The sequence below is a fragment of the Mytilus trossulus genome, chromosome 4, assembly GCF_036588685.1.
Source record: "Mytilus trossulus isolate FHL-02 chromosome 4, PNRI_Mtr1.1.1.hap1, whole genome shotgun sequence".
NCBI classification, from domain to species: domain Eukaryota; kingdom Metazoa; phylum Mollusca; class Bivalvia; order Mytilida; family Mytilidae; genus Mytilus; species Mytilus trossulus.
In genome coordinates this window covers 65,843,845-65,862,444 of record NC_086376.1, presented here as the reverse complement: position 1 = coordinate 65,862,444, position 18,600 = coordinate 65,843,845, and the positions used below count along the sequence as shown (strand labels likewise).

Genomic DNA, 18,600 nt, shown 5'->3' with positions numbered 1-18,600 from the left:
TTTTTTACAGTTAATTGGTGAATTTCTTCCTCGCCTTATTTGTGACTAGTCAAATAAATTAGGGGGTGAATATTTTTTCATTTTAAATTTAGCTCATGAAATTCTTTAGTATAATGAAGTTTATTATAGAAATCTCTGCTAAATGTCCATGCTTTTCATCATTCTTGGTCTGTAATCTTTTCAACCTTTTTTCTACTGTTTTTTTTGAGAATTTTTGGATAACCCAATATATTTTCTACAAGGCTGCGACGTGTTGACGAGGAGCGTATGAATGAGTAAGTTTGCTGTTTTCTCCTGTTTGTTCTGATCTACACAGAAAGGTCCATGTGCTAGAATACTGTGTTAAATGTTTTACCAAAATGTTTTTATGTGCGGCATGATTTGTCTTCTTTTGTGGTCTGCTTTAAAAATTTATTTAGTACATGGATCTTTTGTTAGTAGTTGACTCTCACTTGATACTTGATTTCTAATAACAGATTTAAAAAATAATTTTTACTGACCAGTTTTGATCAATTTGGCTTTCAGTATAAATTTCAATTTTAATGTTAACATATTATTTAATATATATATATGTTTTATTATTGACACAGAAAATGCAATGGGTGTGTATTTTTTTCCTCCAAACTTTTATTTGTTTTTAAATATTTCAACAAAATTTATTTATATCATAATATGGCAGATTTCATTTATTTAATCCCCTAGTATTTGAAATATTCTCATTTTTGCTTTGGTAATCATAATAATAATTATTTGATGTGATTATTAGTGGTGAATATGTGTTGTTGGATTGCTGTACATGTGAATGTCTCACCGATTGCTTGATGTGGCCTAGCCTGAATGAAAATGGAAACAATGTGGCGCTGCTTGATAGTCTTTATCTGCTAATTGATTTTTTAGTTAAAAATGCAAATTCACAAAAATGTGGTTTCAGATTATGAAGAATTGAAATAAAACTTAAATAAGTTTAACAATATATCTTTTTTTTTGTATATTTTTGTGTGGGTTTATTTGTTTTTTATGGATGTGCAGAAAAACAATATTTTAAACAAAATTGTCTACCTGAAATTAAAAAAATTCGAAGATAATTATTCTCCTGTCTTCAAAATCTAGTAATGGAAAAAATTAGATGGGAGTATATTTCATAATTTCAGTTCACATTAACCCACTAGTTTTGTGTTTGCATGCATTGCACCCTATACCTTGAACAAATGCAATTAGAATAATATTGAGTTTGTTCATGGTAGAAAATTGAGTTTTAATTGGTGAGGATAAAGTTGGCAATTGCAAGGGAGACCATAACCTAATAAATTTCTACAATATACTGGTATTTTTTACAAATTATTGTAAAAAACTGTGGATTCAATTATTTTCTGTGGTATTAATTTTTGTTTTTGAAGGGGGAAAAAATGGTATTTTTAGGTTATTTTATTTTTGTAATTTTATCATTTGTTTCTAAGCAAGTTTCTAAAAAAATTGCAAGTCTTTGAGTATTTAAGTTTCGGCATTGTTTATCTACCAAGGAAATCCACATACATTGATATCCTACTAAAATTAATTTATTCATAGTAAATTAAATTTCATATCACATGGTCATTGAAGGAACAGATAGCAAAACATCTTTGTAGGTTATTTTTAGTCTTATGAATTTTTAAAGCGATTTTATTCTAAATTTTTTTTTGAATTTTAGCATATTAAACAGAGGACTAAGACATGTTTCTTGCTGAAAAACAACTGAAATACTATGCCATGGGGTACATATTATAACCTATTATTCTTACTACACTTAAATTTGATTTTCAGTGTACAAAGAAATTCCAGAAAGCCACCCCCAGGAGCAGGAAGACCTAAGCCCCCACCAGCACCTAAACCTAAAGCATTTCCTCAATGTCGCTGTCTCTATGCTTATGATGCTCAGGACACTGATGAGCTTAGTTTTAATGAAGGAGATGTCATTGAGATTGTCAAGGAAGGTGAGATATTTGAATCCTTGTATGTCAAGCTGATATGTTATGTTACACACACCATTGTAGTTGATGTACAATTGTGTAATGAAGACATACATATCTACTTGTAAAATGGCTTCCAAATATAAATTTGGTGTATATTTTAATTTTTCACAAATTAGGTCAATTTTTGCAATTCTTATCAATGGGACTGTAGGAATAACAATCTTTTCTATATATAATTGTTGTATAATTGCCAATGAGTCTAATATCCACTGTAGACCAAGAGAATAAAAAACACCAAACAGCTTTCAATAATGACCAAAAATTAAACTGTATCATAAGCTAAAAAAGATACTGACATGTCAAAATTTTAAGTATTAGGGTTGGAACAATTTTAAAGGATACAGTTCACAGGACATTTTTTATGAGATGTCAGATTGCAAGGTCAGCCACTAAAACTGTCCCAAGATTGCTGGTCAAATTTGAATATATTGGATTAACTTATTTATCTGCATTTAAAAGAATAAAAAACTAAATCAAGTATTTGTATCATTATGGGTTCTGGTCAGTTAAGACTAAGTGGCTAAGACTTAGCTTTACAAATGTGAAAAATGAAGTACCTTGATATGAAACATAAATGCTTGAAAAATATCATTTATTCCTGTTTATAAAAGAGGTACTGATACAAATTTGTCTATTTTAGATCCAGCTGGCTGGTGGACAGGGAAAAGACATGGAAAACAAGGACTATTTCCTGCTAACTATGTAGAGAAGCTTTGAGAGTAACTTTAGAGCGTACATTCTATCCAAAATCTTTATTGACTGGGTTAAACTATCTAAACCATAGTCTTTCCTTGTTAAAACATATATATTTTATCACCTGTTACCATGGTTACCATTTTGACTTACAAATTGTAAAGTGCTGATATGATATCTGAGATACATTTTTTGAATTATTTATTTTTTGAAAATTTTAGTTGAGGAGAAGAATAACTTGTAGATTAGTCCCCTCAGAGTTTTTGAAGGATCTAGTCTAGAGGTTAAAGTCTATACTTCCCAATTTTCTGCATTGCAATACCAGTAACTTACATAGTAAACATTTTACAATAATACTATTTACACTTTAAAGTAGTCTTTGGGAATGTTCTATCTCTATTGATAACATAACCCAGGTATCTGTTATTGGTGCAGTAAGTTTGTTGCTGATTACGAACAAATCTCCACATCTGTATAACATGTCTTTGATCTATGCAAAATTTACAAGTTTGTGTCTGATTAAGTATAAATCTCTGATTCTGTATAAAATATCACCCACTTTGCTACATAGATATGATCTGATGATAATCTGGCTGCTTGTTTTCATATTTTGGTTGTTAAATCATGCTTATAGAATCTGTTTTCTTGAACATTTTTACTATTGGCAGAGGCGGATATAGAGGGTGAGGTCCTTTTCAGGGAAAAATTAAGATGATTATATAAGGAATCCTTGAAGCATGACTTTTAGGCAGTCAGTGGGCCCCACTTATGAAAATTTCTGTATCCCCCACTGCTTGGTATAGTTATTTAAAGGGTAAGGAGTATGAAAGTCTTACAGGCATGCAGATTGACTGTTCCATGACACCAAGTTCTTTTATAGACACAGTTGAAAATGTAAGAAAAAATAGTTTATCCAGGTTTTTTTAAATTCATGCAAGATTAAGTTATTTTTTTCATAAAAAAAAACTGCTGTGTTAATTTAGAGTAACTGCCCCTTGTTTTATTTCATAAGTCATTTGGTTATGGTTCCTTTTTGCGTAAACAATTCTAGTCTTATCAGGAAGGAATTGTAATAGGTACATTCCAGTATACTTTAGTTATTTATTAGTTATATCTTGTAATACTAGTTTTAATTATATTGTATATTTATTTTTAATTTATTCATTAAATAGATATCAATCTTGCTTTTTTTGTTTACCAAAAGTTTCATAGAAAATTTGTTTATTCTGCCATGCAAGGTAGGAGAATACAAAAAAGTGGAATTTAATTAACTGTAAAGTCATGTGTTCTCTGGTCCTTTCTAATATTTTTGGGTAAGTGCAGACCATAACTCTGTAGTCATCAGCACACATCAGAAATCATTTAGGATTTAATATAAGAATTTCAATTGTTATCAATTCATTGTAAGTTTTGTAATCGAATTAAATATAATCAATGTGGGCTGACAAATCAGTATTGATTTTGAAGAGTTAGTAATCAGAAAATCAGTTTTATGAATATTTATGTAAAATGTATATTGTTTAAGAGAACAGCTTTAGAGATCTGAAAGTTCTGATATTTATAGACTTTGAATTTTTGTGAACTTTTTAGAAATATTTAATAGATCTTTTAACTTTTTGACATAAAGATGTAATGTTAGATCTATAAATAGATGCTAATTAAAGAGTAAATTAAATTATTTACTCTCAAATTAAGCAATAGGTTTCTAAAAAAAAAAAGATTTATTTTGACGAAAAATTTCTGTATTTGGTGCATTAATGAATGAGTAAACAAATCTAAGAAAAGTCAAAGTGAGTGTAATTGTGTAGAACTATGAAATTATTAAACAGAAAAATCTTTTTAAAGTTCAAATTCAAATGCCCTTGTGTTTCTTGACCAAATATTGCATTATTTCTTCAATTTTGAAGTCATTAAAATATTTTTAAAGGATTTATTAAAGTTGAAAACATAAACATTTCATAGCTGTATTGTGAAATAATAATCTTAATGTATTTTCTGCATGAGAACAATCATTTCTTTGTGGGATTTATTCATTGCTTTGATATCATTAATTGTAAACACGCCATGTATCATTGAAATCATAGAATTCATTCATCAGATTTATACATAGCCATTAAAAAACATATTAAAAAAATGAAAATCCACTAATAACAAATTAGGGCTAGACATACTGATATTTTAATCAAATAAAAATATTTAAGTTTATTTATTCATTATTCTTTTTTAGATTAATGATTCTTCATATATGACCTTATTGTTTATTTCATGGACTGAGGGAGTTATTCAGGAGTGATTTTAAAACAAAAAAAGTTTTCAACTTGATTTTAAGTTGGATTTATGTTTGCAAAACAGAGATTACTTCCCCTTACACAATTTGTTTTAGGTTGGGATGATTTAATTGTTGATCTTCTTTTTTAGTTCTGATCAAGAAAAAGATAATCTCTTCCTTTTATGTCAAACATTCCGGTGTATATCTTTAAATTTATACATTTATGGTCCAATTTTGACATGATATTTTCTGTAAATACAATGAAAATGTGTCTTATAATGGTTTATCAAAATATTGATAACCGAAATTAAGAATATGCAGCATTTTTTAAATTATATTATGTGATGTCCAATCAACCATGACTGTTACATGATATTGTTATTGTTTTATCTCTGTTAATTTGTATTATAAGTTGAATAACATTTCTCAGTCTGAATCTGCATATATATAAATATATATATATTTGATTTTTAAATATGCTTGTTATGATATTTTATAAACATTTTATTGTATAAAATATTCATTGATTAAAAATATTTAAGCATTTTCTTTTATTTTTATCTTTATATTGGGGCATAAAATCTGTACACGTCTTTCAGCATTGTTTTCAAAATAGCAAAAACAAATTAAAAAAACTTCATTTCTATGACAGCTAACATGCAACAAACATCATCATGATCTTGGTTGCCAAGCTACTTATCATTTCAATTTTATTTTGAATAAAGATTATCAAGTATTTGTATACTTTGGCTTATAGCTGTTTTCACACTTGAGGGAATTTATATTATGTACATGTTTAAGCAATTACAATGTTATACCTAAATATTTTATCATATTGGATCCTTTGCTGGTCATAAAATCCACAAATATATTTTGTATATAAAAGAAGATGTGACATGATTACCAATGAGAAAACTCTTCATGACCTAGCAATTAACAGCTATAGGTCACTGTACGGCCTTCAACAATGAGCAAAGAGCTATAAAAGGCCCCAAAATCACAAATATAAAACAATTCAAAGGAGAAAATTAACAAACCAAAAAATGAGCCAAAAAACAAATATGCAACACAGCAACTAACTACAACCACTGAATTACAGGCTCCTGACTTTGGACAGACACAAACAAATAGATAGTGACAGAGTTAGATTTGCTAGCAAGATCCAGTTGAATAAGGCTGAACTCATTAGAGGATACAAATAGAAATATATCAAACAAAAACACCAAGTGGACGTGGCCAGGTACTTGAACATCCCAACACCAAAATGGCATTAAGTGCAGATAGGAGATTGTACTGTCAGCTAGTTCAAAGGCATTTCATGGTTCATTGGTCAACGGTAGGTTTACTTGATTTTGCTAGTTTATCAGATGTTATACTATAGCATTAGGTGAACTATATTTGGTGTATAGAATGATAATATGGCATACCAGTTGGACTGGCAGGGTTCATATGACCATGACCTTGTTTTCATGGTTTATTGGTTAAAGATGAGATTAAGTGGCTTGATATGTTCTGCAGGTGCTATACTGTGGATTAATTAATATTTGTTTGATTAAATTTAAATATTCAACGAATTGCCACTTTTCTGAAGCAATGTATGCAGACTTTGCCAAAACCATGAAATTGAATTTCTACGGATATGCAAGTTTTACTCAAACCACGAAAATTGGTACCCACAAAAATAAATGAATCCACAGTAAGCCATAAAACCAGCGTATTTGGTGTATTGATAATTTTTGTATGTGTGTGCTACTCGTAGTAAAAATTTCTTATTAAAGGTTTTCAACATTAATTCAATCAGATGTAAAGCAGGCTAGACATTTCAGTTAGCACACACTTTTTCACTAAATTTGTATCCATGCTAAAATGATAGACTTAAAAAAACAACACCAGCAAGTATCAGCAGCAATTTTTATTTGTATTGAAACCTTGCACTTAAATAGCATGATTAAAATACATTAGAGGTGTATATTACAATAATGGTTCTATGACATGCTATCAAATAAACATTGACAAGTTTGAACCAGAACAAGCTAGGATAAAATAAATGGTCAGCAACTCTGAAACAAGGAAGTAATATTCTTTGAATGCAAAATGTTTGTTTTCATCTACCTTTCTGTTTGGATTTTGTGCAGAGAAATGACGATGATTCATGGATCAAAGTTAGGTATGTAGCCAAGTTATTTAATATTCAAAGAATAATTGGGATTTATAGTTTAATAAAATTGAATGATGTTGCCTACTTAACAGTCAGTGGCAAATATTTCATTTCTATTTAGGACAAATACTTCAATTTAACAACCAAATAAAGAGACATCTTGAGGTTAATAAACAATAGACAAGTACAAGAACCCTAAGTAAATTGTCAAGCCTAAATAAGTTGTGAATGAATCAATTTGTATTGGCACCCCCACCTCTAGACCAAATGAGACAGAAATTAACAACTATGGGCATCTGACAGCCTTCAACAATGAGCAAAGCCCATACATGTCTGTATGGCTGACAGGAAAGGTTGAAAATTTCTTGACACAAAAAAATAAGTTAAAAATAGAACAAACATCACTTGATCAATTAATAGACCAGACTTTATGACTTCTTCATTTATTTAAAGGCCAGATTGAAGTCATTAAGGTAGCTCTAGTATAAACATAATATTAAAGCTTCTTTTTCACAAATTATTTTTATGATGTTGATGTGTTGATGAATTTCTCAATAATAAATTATTGCTCATAGACTTAATTGTATTTCCAGGAGATAGAAGTTCCGATGTAAGTGTATCAGGATTCTCAGCCTCTGTGAGAACAGGAAAATATCTGGTGAGAGGACAAATCGTGAGGTTTGACAAAGTATGGAGCAACATTGGTAATGATTATGATCCACAATCTGGTATATATACAGCTCCGCAAGGTGGCGCTTATCATTTCTCTTGTACAGTAATGTCTAGTGGTAATACAGTGATTCGTGTTAGTCTGATGAAAAATAACCTGAGGACTGTCGCAAATTTTGCCAGAGGTTCTAACAGTGCAACATTGAATATAGTACTCGACTTGAAAGAAGGAGACAAAATATGCATTAGACAAGTCCATTATGGAAACTATATTTATTCTGAACCTAGTTATAACTTCAGTATGTTCTCTGGTTTTCTCATAGCATGAGTAACATTTATATACCATTCAGAATTGTGACACAGCAGAAGATCTTAATAAAATACATTTTGAAACTATTTTTATGTTGTCTATTTATTCTTAATCTAATTTGATGACACAATATTAAATGTAAAGATAAATTAATTTTTGTACAATACACATCTTGAAACTTTAACATTTAATTGATTGATGTTTAGCGCCAACCAATATTCAGTAGGAAAACTAACAATCCTAGTAAATCAAGATTGGAGTCAATTGCACCTGCCCGATTCAAACTTACACTCATAGGCTAATGATCAAGTAGGTCTTCTACTTAAACCACTTGGCCACTGAGACCCTTCAAATTTTTGCACATTACCCATCTTAAAACTTGTATATTCATAGATGGTTGAAAGCTTCAGAATTATACAGTTCTAAAAGAAAATAACCAACTTTTGTAGCTTATCTTTTCTAATTTCCTTAATGAGTAAAGCTGTCACAAAATGTCTATCATCTGTCATGCATTGACTAAGACACATGAGAAATGCCAAATTTATTTTAATTTTCAATGACTCAAATCATTCCTACTATTTCTAGTTTCAAAAAGTTTATTTGATTGGTAAGATTTTGTTGTCACTGTTGTCTGTTGTGTGTTAGCTGCGGAAAATAGCTTGTTTGTCCATCAGATATGTTTTTGCTAACTATGGTGTGCAAATAGATATGAGAAGTATCCTAAGAACCAGAAAAGCTACAGATGCAAGGCTGTTGTGCTGTATGTAATGTCTGTTTTAATTTGCCATTTAAACTTTGCCTATCTTGTAAAAGTCTTGATGACCTGTGATTTTTTTTACCTTTAGTTGAACATTTTTAAACTTGCTGTATGAGCTTGTTAGTTCTTTGTTGACAGAGTAAAACAATCAATGCAAAGTGATAGATTTGTTATTTTCTACTATTTCATTCCAATTTGTAAATTTTATCATTTGTTTTCCAACTTGTGTGCAAAAACTTGAGGTGGAAAATATGCTCCTGAATTCCATCATATCAAAAACAGTATTTTGGTAAAGAAGACCCTAAAATGGCTTTCGTTTGTAGATTGGTTCATGGATGTTTCTCGTTCCTTGTTTTTTTATATAGTTTAGACTGTTTGTTTTCCCCGTTTAAATGGTTTTACACTAGTAATTTTTGGGGCCCTTTATAGCTTGCTGTTCGGTGTGAACAAAGGCTCCGTGTTGAAAACAGTACTTTGAACTATAATGATTTAATTTAATAATTGTGACTTGGATGGAGTTTTCTCATTGCACTCATATCACATCTTCCGAATATAAAATGAACTGGACTACAGATCTGCGGATTCGTTAAGGTTATTTGTTGGATGCTTATTTAGATGGATTTTGTTGATATAGGTTAACCATGAATTCAAATGATCAACAAAGTCCAAATTTTGTATAAATTTGACTGAAGATGTTGTCAATCCTAAGGATTCAAAATCAATGAAATTGGTTTAAATCTGAGACAAGAACCTGTGAGAAATATTGTTATTAATTGAACATTTGTATTTGTGTTTCACCCGTACAGACGAAAACCACAAAAATTGGTATCCAACGAACCATAGGGAATCCACACTATTGATTGAACAGCATTATCCACCACAAAAAAAAACCTAATCCAGCATGAAAATAAATTACACATGATACTATTCTTTTTATAAAAATTTAATGTATGGCTTCCTGGTTCGGAATGAGAATTACATAACAATGGACTAATTTGATATATATGCTAAAAGAACTAGGACCAGCAGTTCCTCAATCATCATCTCCCCCTCCTTCGTCATCACCGAATACCCCTGAAAATCCATCATAATCCCCTTCATCTACTATCACAACACCAACAAGGCCACTAATAAAAGCATAGCCTATCATTGAAGACAAAGCAAACAGAGCGGCAAGAATCATATTCCTTCTTTTGTTAGGGAATTCTAACGAATCTACTTGTTTCTTTTCCATTTCTTCCAATTCTCTTTTTCTTTTTTCTTCTAAATCTGAAATATTCAAATTGTCAAATTTAGGTTTCTGGTTTGGCATGTTTCACAAATATTTATTTCCGGGTCTTTCATATCAGACTATTTGGTATGGGTTTTTCTCATTGTTGAAGGCTGTTTAGCAGCTATAACTGCTTACATCCACTTCATTTGAACTCTAGTGGACAGTTGTCTCATTTGCAATCATACATGTACCATATCTACTTGTTTTATATATGATCTGCACAAAATTTCACACATGCTGGACAGACAGGAAACATAATGAATTGAATTAAAACTAAGCATAATTCAGGTTTTGCAAGGTTTGACAAATGAGCTCCATTTTAGAAAGGATATTTATTTTTTCAAATTTACCAAAACAACAGACACCAATAGATTACATGTATGAGCTAAAAAAGCAACCATGTTAGATTAATAAAAACATAAAATCTCCAAAGGACATGCACAAATCTGCAAAGAAACATATTCTATTGACGCATTATGTAAAATTCTGAATAAACCAAGTGTTTAGCTCAGCTTGCTTTTTCAATTTGAAGATCTAACTATATAGTGCTGAAAAATGTTGTATCCCTCTTACAGACAAAATCAATATACCCCCTCTCACTTAAAAAAGTATACTTATATTCTTACCTTCTGGAGACATTGGTAAGTATTTATTTAAGATACGATTACATAGTCCACTTAAATTAAGACATCCTTTGACATGGTTAGCTAACGAACTGTTTGGTAATGGTGCCTTCAATAATGGTGCTACATAACCAAATACCAAAGCATCTAATGAAGATGGTCTGAAAAACATTGAAAAAAAATTTCAGTTACAGGTACATGTAAGTGTGATATTTAGATATGTTTGAAATCTTTCTGTGAAGCTTCAGGAACCTGTTCAAAAAGTATGAGAGGTGTGTTTGGTGAATTACAATCACCGAATTCGTGAAAATATCTTTTTCATTTGACAGTTTTTATTTTAATATTTGCTTTGAGATTAAGGCATCTATTTACAGCATTACCCCAAAAGATCATCTTATATAGAGGTGCTACCTAAATGAAATATCTCTTTTTTATAGGTAGACTCATTGCCCATATCTAATTTAAACAAAACTACTTGGTATTTTAAAAATTACTTACTGGTCCCCAAAGAAAAAATCATTTTCACCTAGTCTGTAAGATAAATGATTTAAACATTCCTTGGCTTCTTTATATACCTGAAAGGAGAAAATAAAATGGGTACAGATTAATATATGTTATTTATTACAAGACTTCTCTGCATTTAGATATACTCCTTTTATATCATTAAAAACACACCAATATTAGTTTTCTAAAGCATACTAGTGGTTGTCGTTTGTTTATGTGTTACATATTTGTTTTTCATTAATTTTTTTACATAAATAAGGATGTTAGTTTTCTCGTTTGAATTATTTTACAATTGTCTTTTCATGGCCTTTTATAGCTGACTATACGGTATGGGTTTTGCTCATCGTTGAAGGCCATATGGTGACCTATAGTTGTTAATGTTTGTGTCATTTTAGTCTTTTGTGGATAGTTGTCTCATTGGCAATCATACCACATCTTCTTTTTTATAAGCATGGTTATGTTCCATACTCTTTCTTGCAAAATATTTTTGCATAAACATGAAGCGTGATCTTTTATTTTATTAAAAGTATAACTACAAAGAAGTAAGTCATCTAGATTATCTCCCATTGAACATGTTGGACCAGAACAACATTTATATAACAGTCCATCTAGTTCGATATATTTCAACAATTTTATCATGCTCTGATTTTTATTCAGTAAAAAATAATAAGAAATGTGTGATTCTTAAAAGATATTTTTTAAATCAATGTACATTCACAATGCATAACAGACAACAATTTAATTTATTTCCACATATATGACAAGAATTAAGAATTGAAAACTATTCTTACCAATAATTCCACTTCTTCATCACTGATGACATCGTTTCTTCTGGGTTCATATATATGTTGCTTTGCAGCTCTCTGTATTCTTCCAGGAACAAAATAATTTAAAGGGAATGGAGAAGCTTTTGCATAAAATGGTCTGGTTATTTCTACATATGTGTCTGTGTCCACCCACCAATGATGTAACTGAAAATGATCAAAAATGTAAAATTAAAGATTAAAACTGACCCTTCTAGTATGTCTAGTATCAGTGCTCCAGGTTATAAACCTTTACTCAGTTCTACTTGTACAAAATTTGTGATCAAAACACAGAAAAATCCAGTGTTTTGATTGGTTGGTGTCTGATTACATATTTGAAAGTTTTATGATCAAAGGCCTGGTATGATTTTTTTTTTATCAATAGTTTGCCTCCAGAATAAGCAAACAAGTAGAATGTGTCACAGAGAACCATATTGTTTGTTCTGTATATTATAGTTGCTCATTTCTATCTTCATGAATTATTGCTGAAATGTAATGAGCAATAAAACAAGCAACTGTAGTCTCACGGTCTGTTATTTTTTGTTTGTTGATGGTCTTGTCTTTCTGTTGGATATGTTGTATTTTTTTCATTTTATTGATTTGGGTTATATATTGTACTTTATTTTATATAGAACTTCATTAAAAAGAAAGACAACTTACATAGGCAGGAAGCAATTTTTCTTCTATCAGTGCAGTAAATGCAGATATGTCAGCTAATTCTTTACTACTAAAATTCTGGTCCACTCCAAGACCCTGAAAAGAAATCATGTAATTTGAGACAATATGAAAATATGATTTATATTTCTGATTTGTCATTAGTCCAATCATCAATCCAAAATTTATGGAAACACATATCTAAGGGTTGATCAATTGAATTTTAAAAAAAAATGACTTACTGCTACAAAAATAATTTTAGTATCTGTTAATTTAACTATACAAGCAATACTATAAGTATATGAAAGCAATTAGATTATCTCTCTTTTTAACATGTTGGACCAGAATAATTTTCCTTCATCCTTTATCAGAAGTGTTCTACTACAATGAATGTCAAATTTCATTGTAGCCATTGTAGCTAATAAGAAGGAGATGAGCTTTCAAGGTATATGGGCAGACACATGGTCACACAAGAGTGATTCCAATATACACCTCAAAATTGTGATGCATGTGGTAAAAGAATTATTTACAAAAAACAAATTGTGCAAAAAAATTAACTTCAATTTATTGATAGAACATAAATGACCACACGCCTTTAAAATTGTCAATTAGATTCACTCAGTATGTGCCTTAAGCCACTAGCCCAGTGCCCAAGTCTTGTACATATAAATTTGGCCATGTGAAAATTTAGTAAAAGTAGTAGGTTTTTGTTTCAAAAATATATCAGTTTTACAAAATTGTCATTATGTAAATTTTTAGCTAATTATTGGAAAATAGAATATTTCTGCTACACAAATATGGGCTGTTTTTTACAATATAATGCACATTTATCGAGTACTAGCATCACTGAAATCTTCATAATTTTAGCATTTGAGTTAAATTTCTGACGTTTTTTTGTCTTAAATGGAAGTGTTTCGTGTTCATTCTTAATGTCTAAATGTAAGTTGTATTTGATGATTAAACATAACATATAAAAAAGTTGAGGGTGGACACGGATGTAGCCACTATCTGAAAAGTGGCATATCATGGCATAATTGATAGATTTTCATATTTAAGCTTGAATATGAGAGTCTGAACTGACTAAACCAGTTCAAATCTTTCACACAAACTAATTGAATCGACTGAAATAGAAACTAAAGTGTTTAAAAAGTGTACAAAATCTTTCTTCAGATGAACCTGAAATTTGAGGCCAAAATGGGCCCTTTTAGTTTACTTATTTAGGGGAAAATGTTGAATTTTCTGATTTAGGTTAGAAGCTAGAAATTTTTTTTGCAAAAAAAAAATCCAAGTTTTGGTAGTTGCTTTATAAGTAAATATCACTTGTCTGTACTGAGTGAGGATGTCATCCTCTTCAAAGGCTCCTCAATGACAACAAATCAAATAATTATATCACATAAATGTTACCATGCAAAATAAGTAGGAGAAAACTGCATATCTTAAAACAGATCTATGTAAATAAAATAAACCTGATTTGTATGTAGGCGAAAATATTACCCGTTTCATCTGCTTCAGAGTTCCTTTTTGTAATTGTTTATAAGATTTTCTTTTACTTGACTTTTTAAATAGAATAAAATACTTACAGTTTAAGATACTTTATGTGACCTTTCTTGTAATTGTGTATAAACTATATTCCTTAAATCTTGAGTAGAAGAAACCCTTGCCAAGTTGGTGCTATAGGTGTTCTTTTTTGTAAAGTGTATATATGTTCCAGACCATATGAGTATTTGGACCGTACGCGTACGGTCCAGACTATATACGTATACTCATACAGTCCGACCATACGGGTCGGACTGTACGGTCCAAATACTCGTACGGTCCAAATACTCATACAGTCTGGAACATATATATATACAATAAGATTTTCCTTTACCTGATTCTTTAAGTAGGATAAAATATTGCCTAATTGAGATTCTGTTGTAGATCCATGTTGTAGCACTGGTAGGTTGTGTTTTGCTGAAAAACAAATAAACATGAAGCTTTACATGTCTATTGTCATTTACACATATCAATTATCTAAATAACAATAGGCTCTTTTGATCAAGGAACAATAAATTAAAACAAAAAAAATCTAAACATTTATTATATTGTGTATTGCTTTGTGCAAAAGTAAATTATATAATTTATGATTCCATGTAAATGAAGATATATACTTGGAAATTCAAAATGTGTGGTAAATTTATTCAAATGTTCAAAAAATGATACATTTATCATATTGTGTACTGCTTTATGAGACAGTTCAGGGGCGTAGCTACCCGGAGGCACGACAAAAAAAAAAAAATGAAGAGAGAGAGAAATGAGTTGTCAATCGGAATCGGACAGCGACGCGTGATGCATGTATTATCTTAGATTATTATGATTATAATATTTGTTTAACGTCGGAGAATGTTGGTGTCCCGGATATTAGTTTGACAACCTATAGTTACAAGTGTTGATGAAGCTGTTCGAGTCATGCAGAAAAAGATCGTGGCTCCATATACACTTACACGCAGTTGCGTGTACATTTATTCGGCATGCAAAAAAGAAATGGCAAAATCAAAATCTATAAATCGTGAATGTTAAAGGAAACAACTATGTTGTCACCTTTTTAATTAATGAAATATCATTAAATAACGACATTTGGTTTCAAAATAAATAAAAAATGACAAGATCAGGAGGTAACTTGTATCTTTTACAAGATTTGAATTTATATTCAGTCTAAGACATGTAGTTTTGGAGAATATTTCACAGTGTACAGTTCATTAGTTTGGAATGAGATGTACCAATCGGCATTAGAATTATTAGATCCCTTCGATATCGTTGAAAATATGCCGAGGTGAAGTGGTCTAAGACATGTAGTTTTGGAGAATATTTCACAGTGTACAGTTCATTAGTTTGGAATGAGATGTACCAATCGGCATTAGAATTATTAGATCCCTTCGATATCGTTGAAAATATGCCGAGGTGAAGTGGTCGACAGACTACCGGAGCCAATCACCCTGCAACCACGCCAAAACAGTATTGGAAATTCTTCTTATTTTTTGCGTTTTTAGACCATATGATAAGGGAACTGGAAAGTGGAGTCGCTTCAAGTATTATCTTCTTTGCGCTGTATCTGCTTCATCATAATGAAGGAAATATCACTGTATATCACAAATCTCAATATTGTCTGAGACATACGAAACTGACCTGTCATGTAATTTTGACGAATTCGATTGGGAAGGTCGCTCGATGCCGGACACGTACGCTGGTTTATAACATCTCGCGAGTGCTACCATTCCATGATGGAGATCTTTCAGTCACGGTACTACATATGTAATTGAAAAGAAATGTACGATCAACAATGATCAACGACAGTTACATAGCATTACTTCATATTCATCGGGATTTCAGTGTGAATATTGACAAAGTAATAGAAAAGTTTCTTTCTTCCAAGACCCAAAGAGCAGATTTTGGACAATTTTGAGTAAATTCTTATCAAAAATATGAGTTGTTTATTTGTTACTCTATTCAGAAGATTTATTAATAGTTTTACATTCATAAATTTTTATCTACATATACATGTAGCTCCTCTTTTAGCCGTCCTATGACCCAAAACTGAAAAGAAAAAAAACATTTTTCTGCAAAAAAGGGTCCAAAAAATTTTTCCACGTCGTTTCTTTCTAGCTACGCCCCTGCAGTTGATTACATTGTATTTAATTCCTGATTCCAGGTAATGTATTTTTTCATAAATTGTAAACTAAATTATATTATATATTTTCGACAATGACCATAGAACAGAACCTTTTTTCTAAACATCTCCGAGAACAATGCTTTTCATGTTATTGCATCTCCCTTTCAAAACTTTAATATATAAACAACTTTTTTTTTATTGTTGAAATCATTAATTTTATCAAATTTGACTTCTTACAGTTGTTATCTCCCCTTCTACACTAAATAGGGTATGCTCATTATTGATATAACATAAACCATTTGTCATTTAGACATAGAATTTTTTTATTTGATATTTTTTGGTACATATCTTGAAATTGAGGTTAAGATCATGTTTAGGTTTGCCCTTTGCTTGTTATCTATCTCCTCTGTAACAATAACAAACAATTAAGGAGCCTGAAATGCTTACAAAGATTTTGCATAAAATTGATAGAATGCAATCAGAAAAATAATGAAGAAAAAAATCTTCTTTCAAAACCCGATCATAAAATACAATAAAAAGAGACACATAGAAATTTTAAAAGACAGAAAAAAAAAGTAATATACTTTGATTGTACAAAATATACAGATTTCAATAAAGTCACATTAACTACATCATACATTGTAACTCATATCATCTTTATACAAATACTATGTATAATTTGTAACTTCTAACAAACCTAGTGATGACTGAAATAAATTTGTCTGATGACTTTTCTGTACTTTAGTTGGAAGACCAGAAAATTTACAATATGCCTGAAAATAAAAAGAAAGGCCTTTAAATTTACTGATGAATTAATGAAACTCACAACACATTCATTCATGACTTACAAAAAAAGACACCTTTTTTTCATATTTTCTATTTCTTTTGTTTGTCAAACATTATTAATATTTACCTTTGCCATAGCATGTATATGCTTCTTGCAAATAAAGTATTTATTCATTCATGTACCGGTAATCTTTATCATATATATATCAAAACTCATTCATTACTATATTAATCATTTTTAATACAAAGTATAATGAATCGCAATTAACCTGTATGATTATCATTTCTAGTAGGGGTTGCATCTGCTTAAACTATTGGGGGCTGTAAATTATTACTTGGACTGGAACATCATGGAACCCATAAGTTTTTACTTCGTACATTTGTACCACTGTACCAGGCAGTTGAGAATATATTGTAAATGCTATTTGTATGCCATTACTAGACATCACAAAAGTTTCCGAAAAATATTGAAAATTTCTGATCCATTAAGTGATTGTTGTATGATGTCATTAGTTCAGGTGTTGCAGATTCTCAGGTCAAGTGTCGCAGATTTCTAAATAACAATAAGCCATCATAAAAGTCTACTGAACCTAGAACCTCTGACACATGTGCAACTGCTCTAAAAACTAATATAAAGAAGTCATGAAGCTTTGCCAGCTAAGGGAGCTACCATTTGATTTTTATGGGTGCGGCTAGGATGAAAATTTTTGTCCTGCATTATTTTTGGTTGTAATCTCTGTCCTGCCTTTTTATTTTTCACTCTTTTCAGTCCTGCTATGTTTTTTTTAGTTTATCTTGACTTTTTTTAAATAAATTGTCATCCTGACTTTTTTTTATGCAAGTGTCTCATCCTGCCTTTTTTATACTCAAAACTCCTGTCCTGCCTATTTTTTTTCAAATTTCATCCTAGCCCCCCCCCCCCCCCCCCCCCTAAAAATCAAATGGTAACTCACTAATATAAATCAACTTGTCAGTGTAAGCAAGCTTACACAGTGAAACACAAATAATTTCACACATGTGTTCAAGAATTGCAAATCTGCTTTGTGTTAATACACAAATACTGCAAGGGTTTGTTTCGACTTATTTCAAAGTTGTTAAACAGAAGGTGGAGCAATTAACTACTTGCTTACCCAAACTGTAAGACACTCATTGTCAACTGATGGTAAATCCCAGTTTCCTTTCCAAACTTCAAGGTTAAGCACGTCGTCTGTCATGTTTACAATTATGCGGAATAATTTCACCGGAAGTGAAAAGTTTTAGTAAATTTCTCTACTTTCAGATTAAAAATCAACCCATATTTTTCTTGAACTATAATAAATCTTATCTCTTTTGTTATTTTTCATCCATAATGAAATTTACAGTTTATGAAAAATGGTTTTGAATATTAGAAAGATGCGATTTTCCAGCGGATTATATTTTATTGTTTTATTTTCCGGCGGGGTG

At 30.5% G+C, this 18,600-nt stretch overlaps 3 protein-coding genes across 6 annotated transcripts in view; 2 read left to right on the top strand and 1 right to left on the bottom strand.

The window, feature by feature from the left end:
* LOC134715779 (unconventional myosin-Ie-like) overlaps positions 1–5,517 on the top strand; it is a 49,134-nt gene extending 43,617 nt beyond the window's left edge. For 2 of the 4 annotated variants that reach the window (XM_063578214.1, XM_063578215.1), the window contains 3 exons: positions 243–275; positions 1,801–1,970; positions 2,650–5,517. In XM_063578214.1, the coding sequence (XP_063434284.1) occupies positions 243–275; positions 1,801–1,970; positions 2,650–2,726 (280 nt within the window). In that variant the 3' untranslated portion in view covers positions 2,727–5,517. The remainder of the gene's footprint in view (positions 1–242; positions 276–1,800; positions 1,971–2,649) is intronic. The other 2 variants (XM_063578217.1, XM_063578216.1) reach the window with 1 other exon arrangement.
* Positions 5,518–7,013: 1,496 nt separating this feature from the next.
* Positions 7,014–8,194, top strand: LOC134714116 (complement C1q-like protein 4). The gene is made up of 2 exons (XM_063575362.1): positions 7,014–7,138; positions 7,723–8,194. The coding sequence occupies exons 1-2, from the start codon at positions 7,066–7,068 to the stop codon at positions 8,124–8,126; spliced, it is 477 nt and encodes a 158-aa protein (XP_063431432.1). The 5' UTR covers positions 7,014–7,065; the 3' UTR covers positions 8,127–8,194.
* A 1,598-nt stretch (positions 8,195–9,792) lies between these two features.
* LOC134715778 (metaxin-1-like) lies at positions 9,793–18,391 on the bottom strand. Its single transcript, XM_063578213.1, has 8 exons — positions 18,288–18,391; positions 17,069–17,144; positions 14,593–14,675; positions 12,729–12,821; positions 12,057–12,236; positions 11,260–11,336; positions 10,765–10,922; positions 9,793–10,134 (listed from the first exon to the last, which is right to left on the bottom strand). The coding sequence occupies exons 1-8, from the start codon at positions 18,369–18,371 to the stop codon at positions 9,899–9,901; spliced, it is 987 nt and encodes a 328-aa protein (XP_063434283.1). The 5' UTR covers positions 18,372–18,391; the 3' UTR covers positions 9,793–9,898.
* Positions 18,392–18,600: the final 209 nt, after the last annotated feature.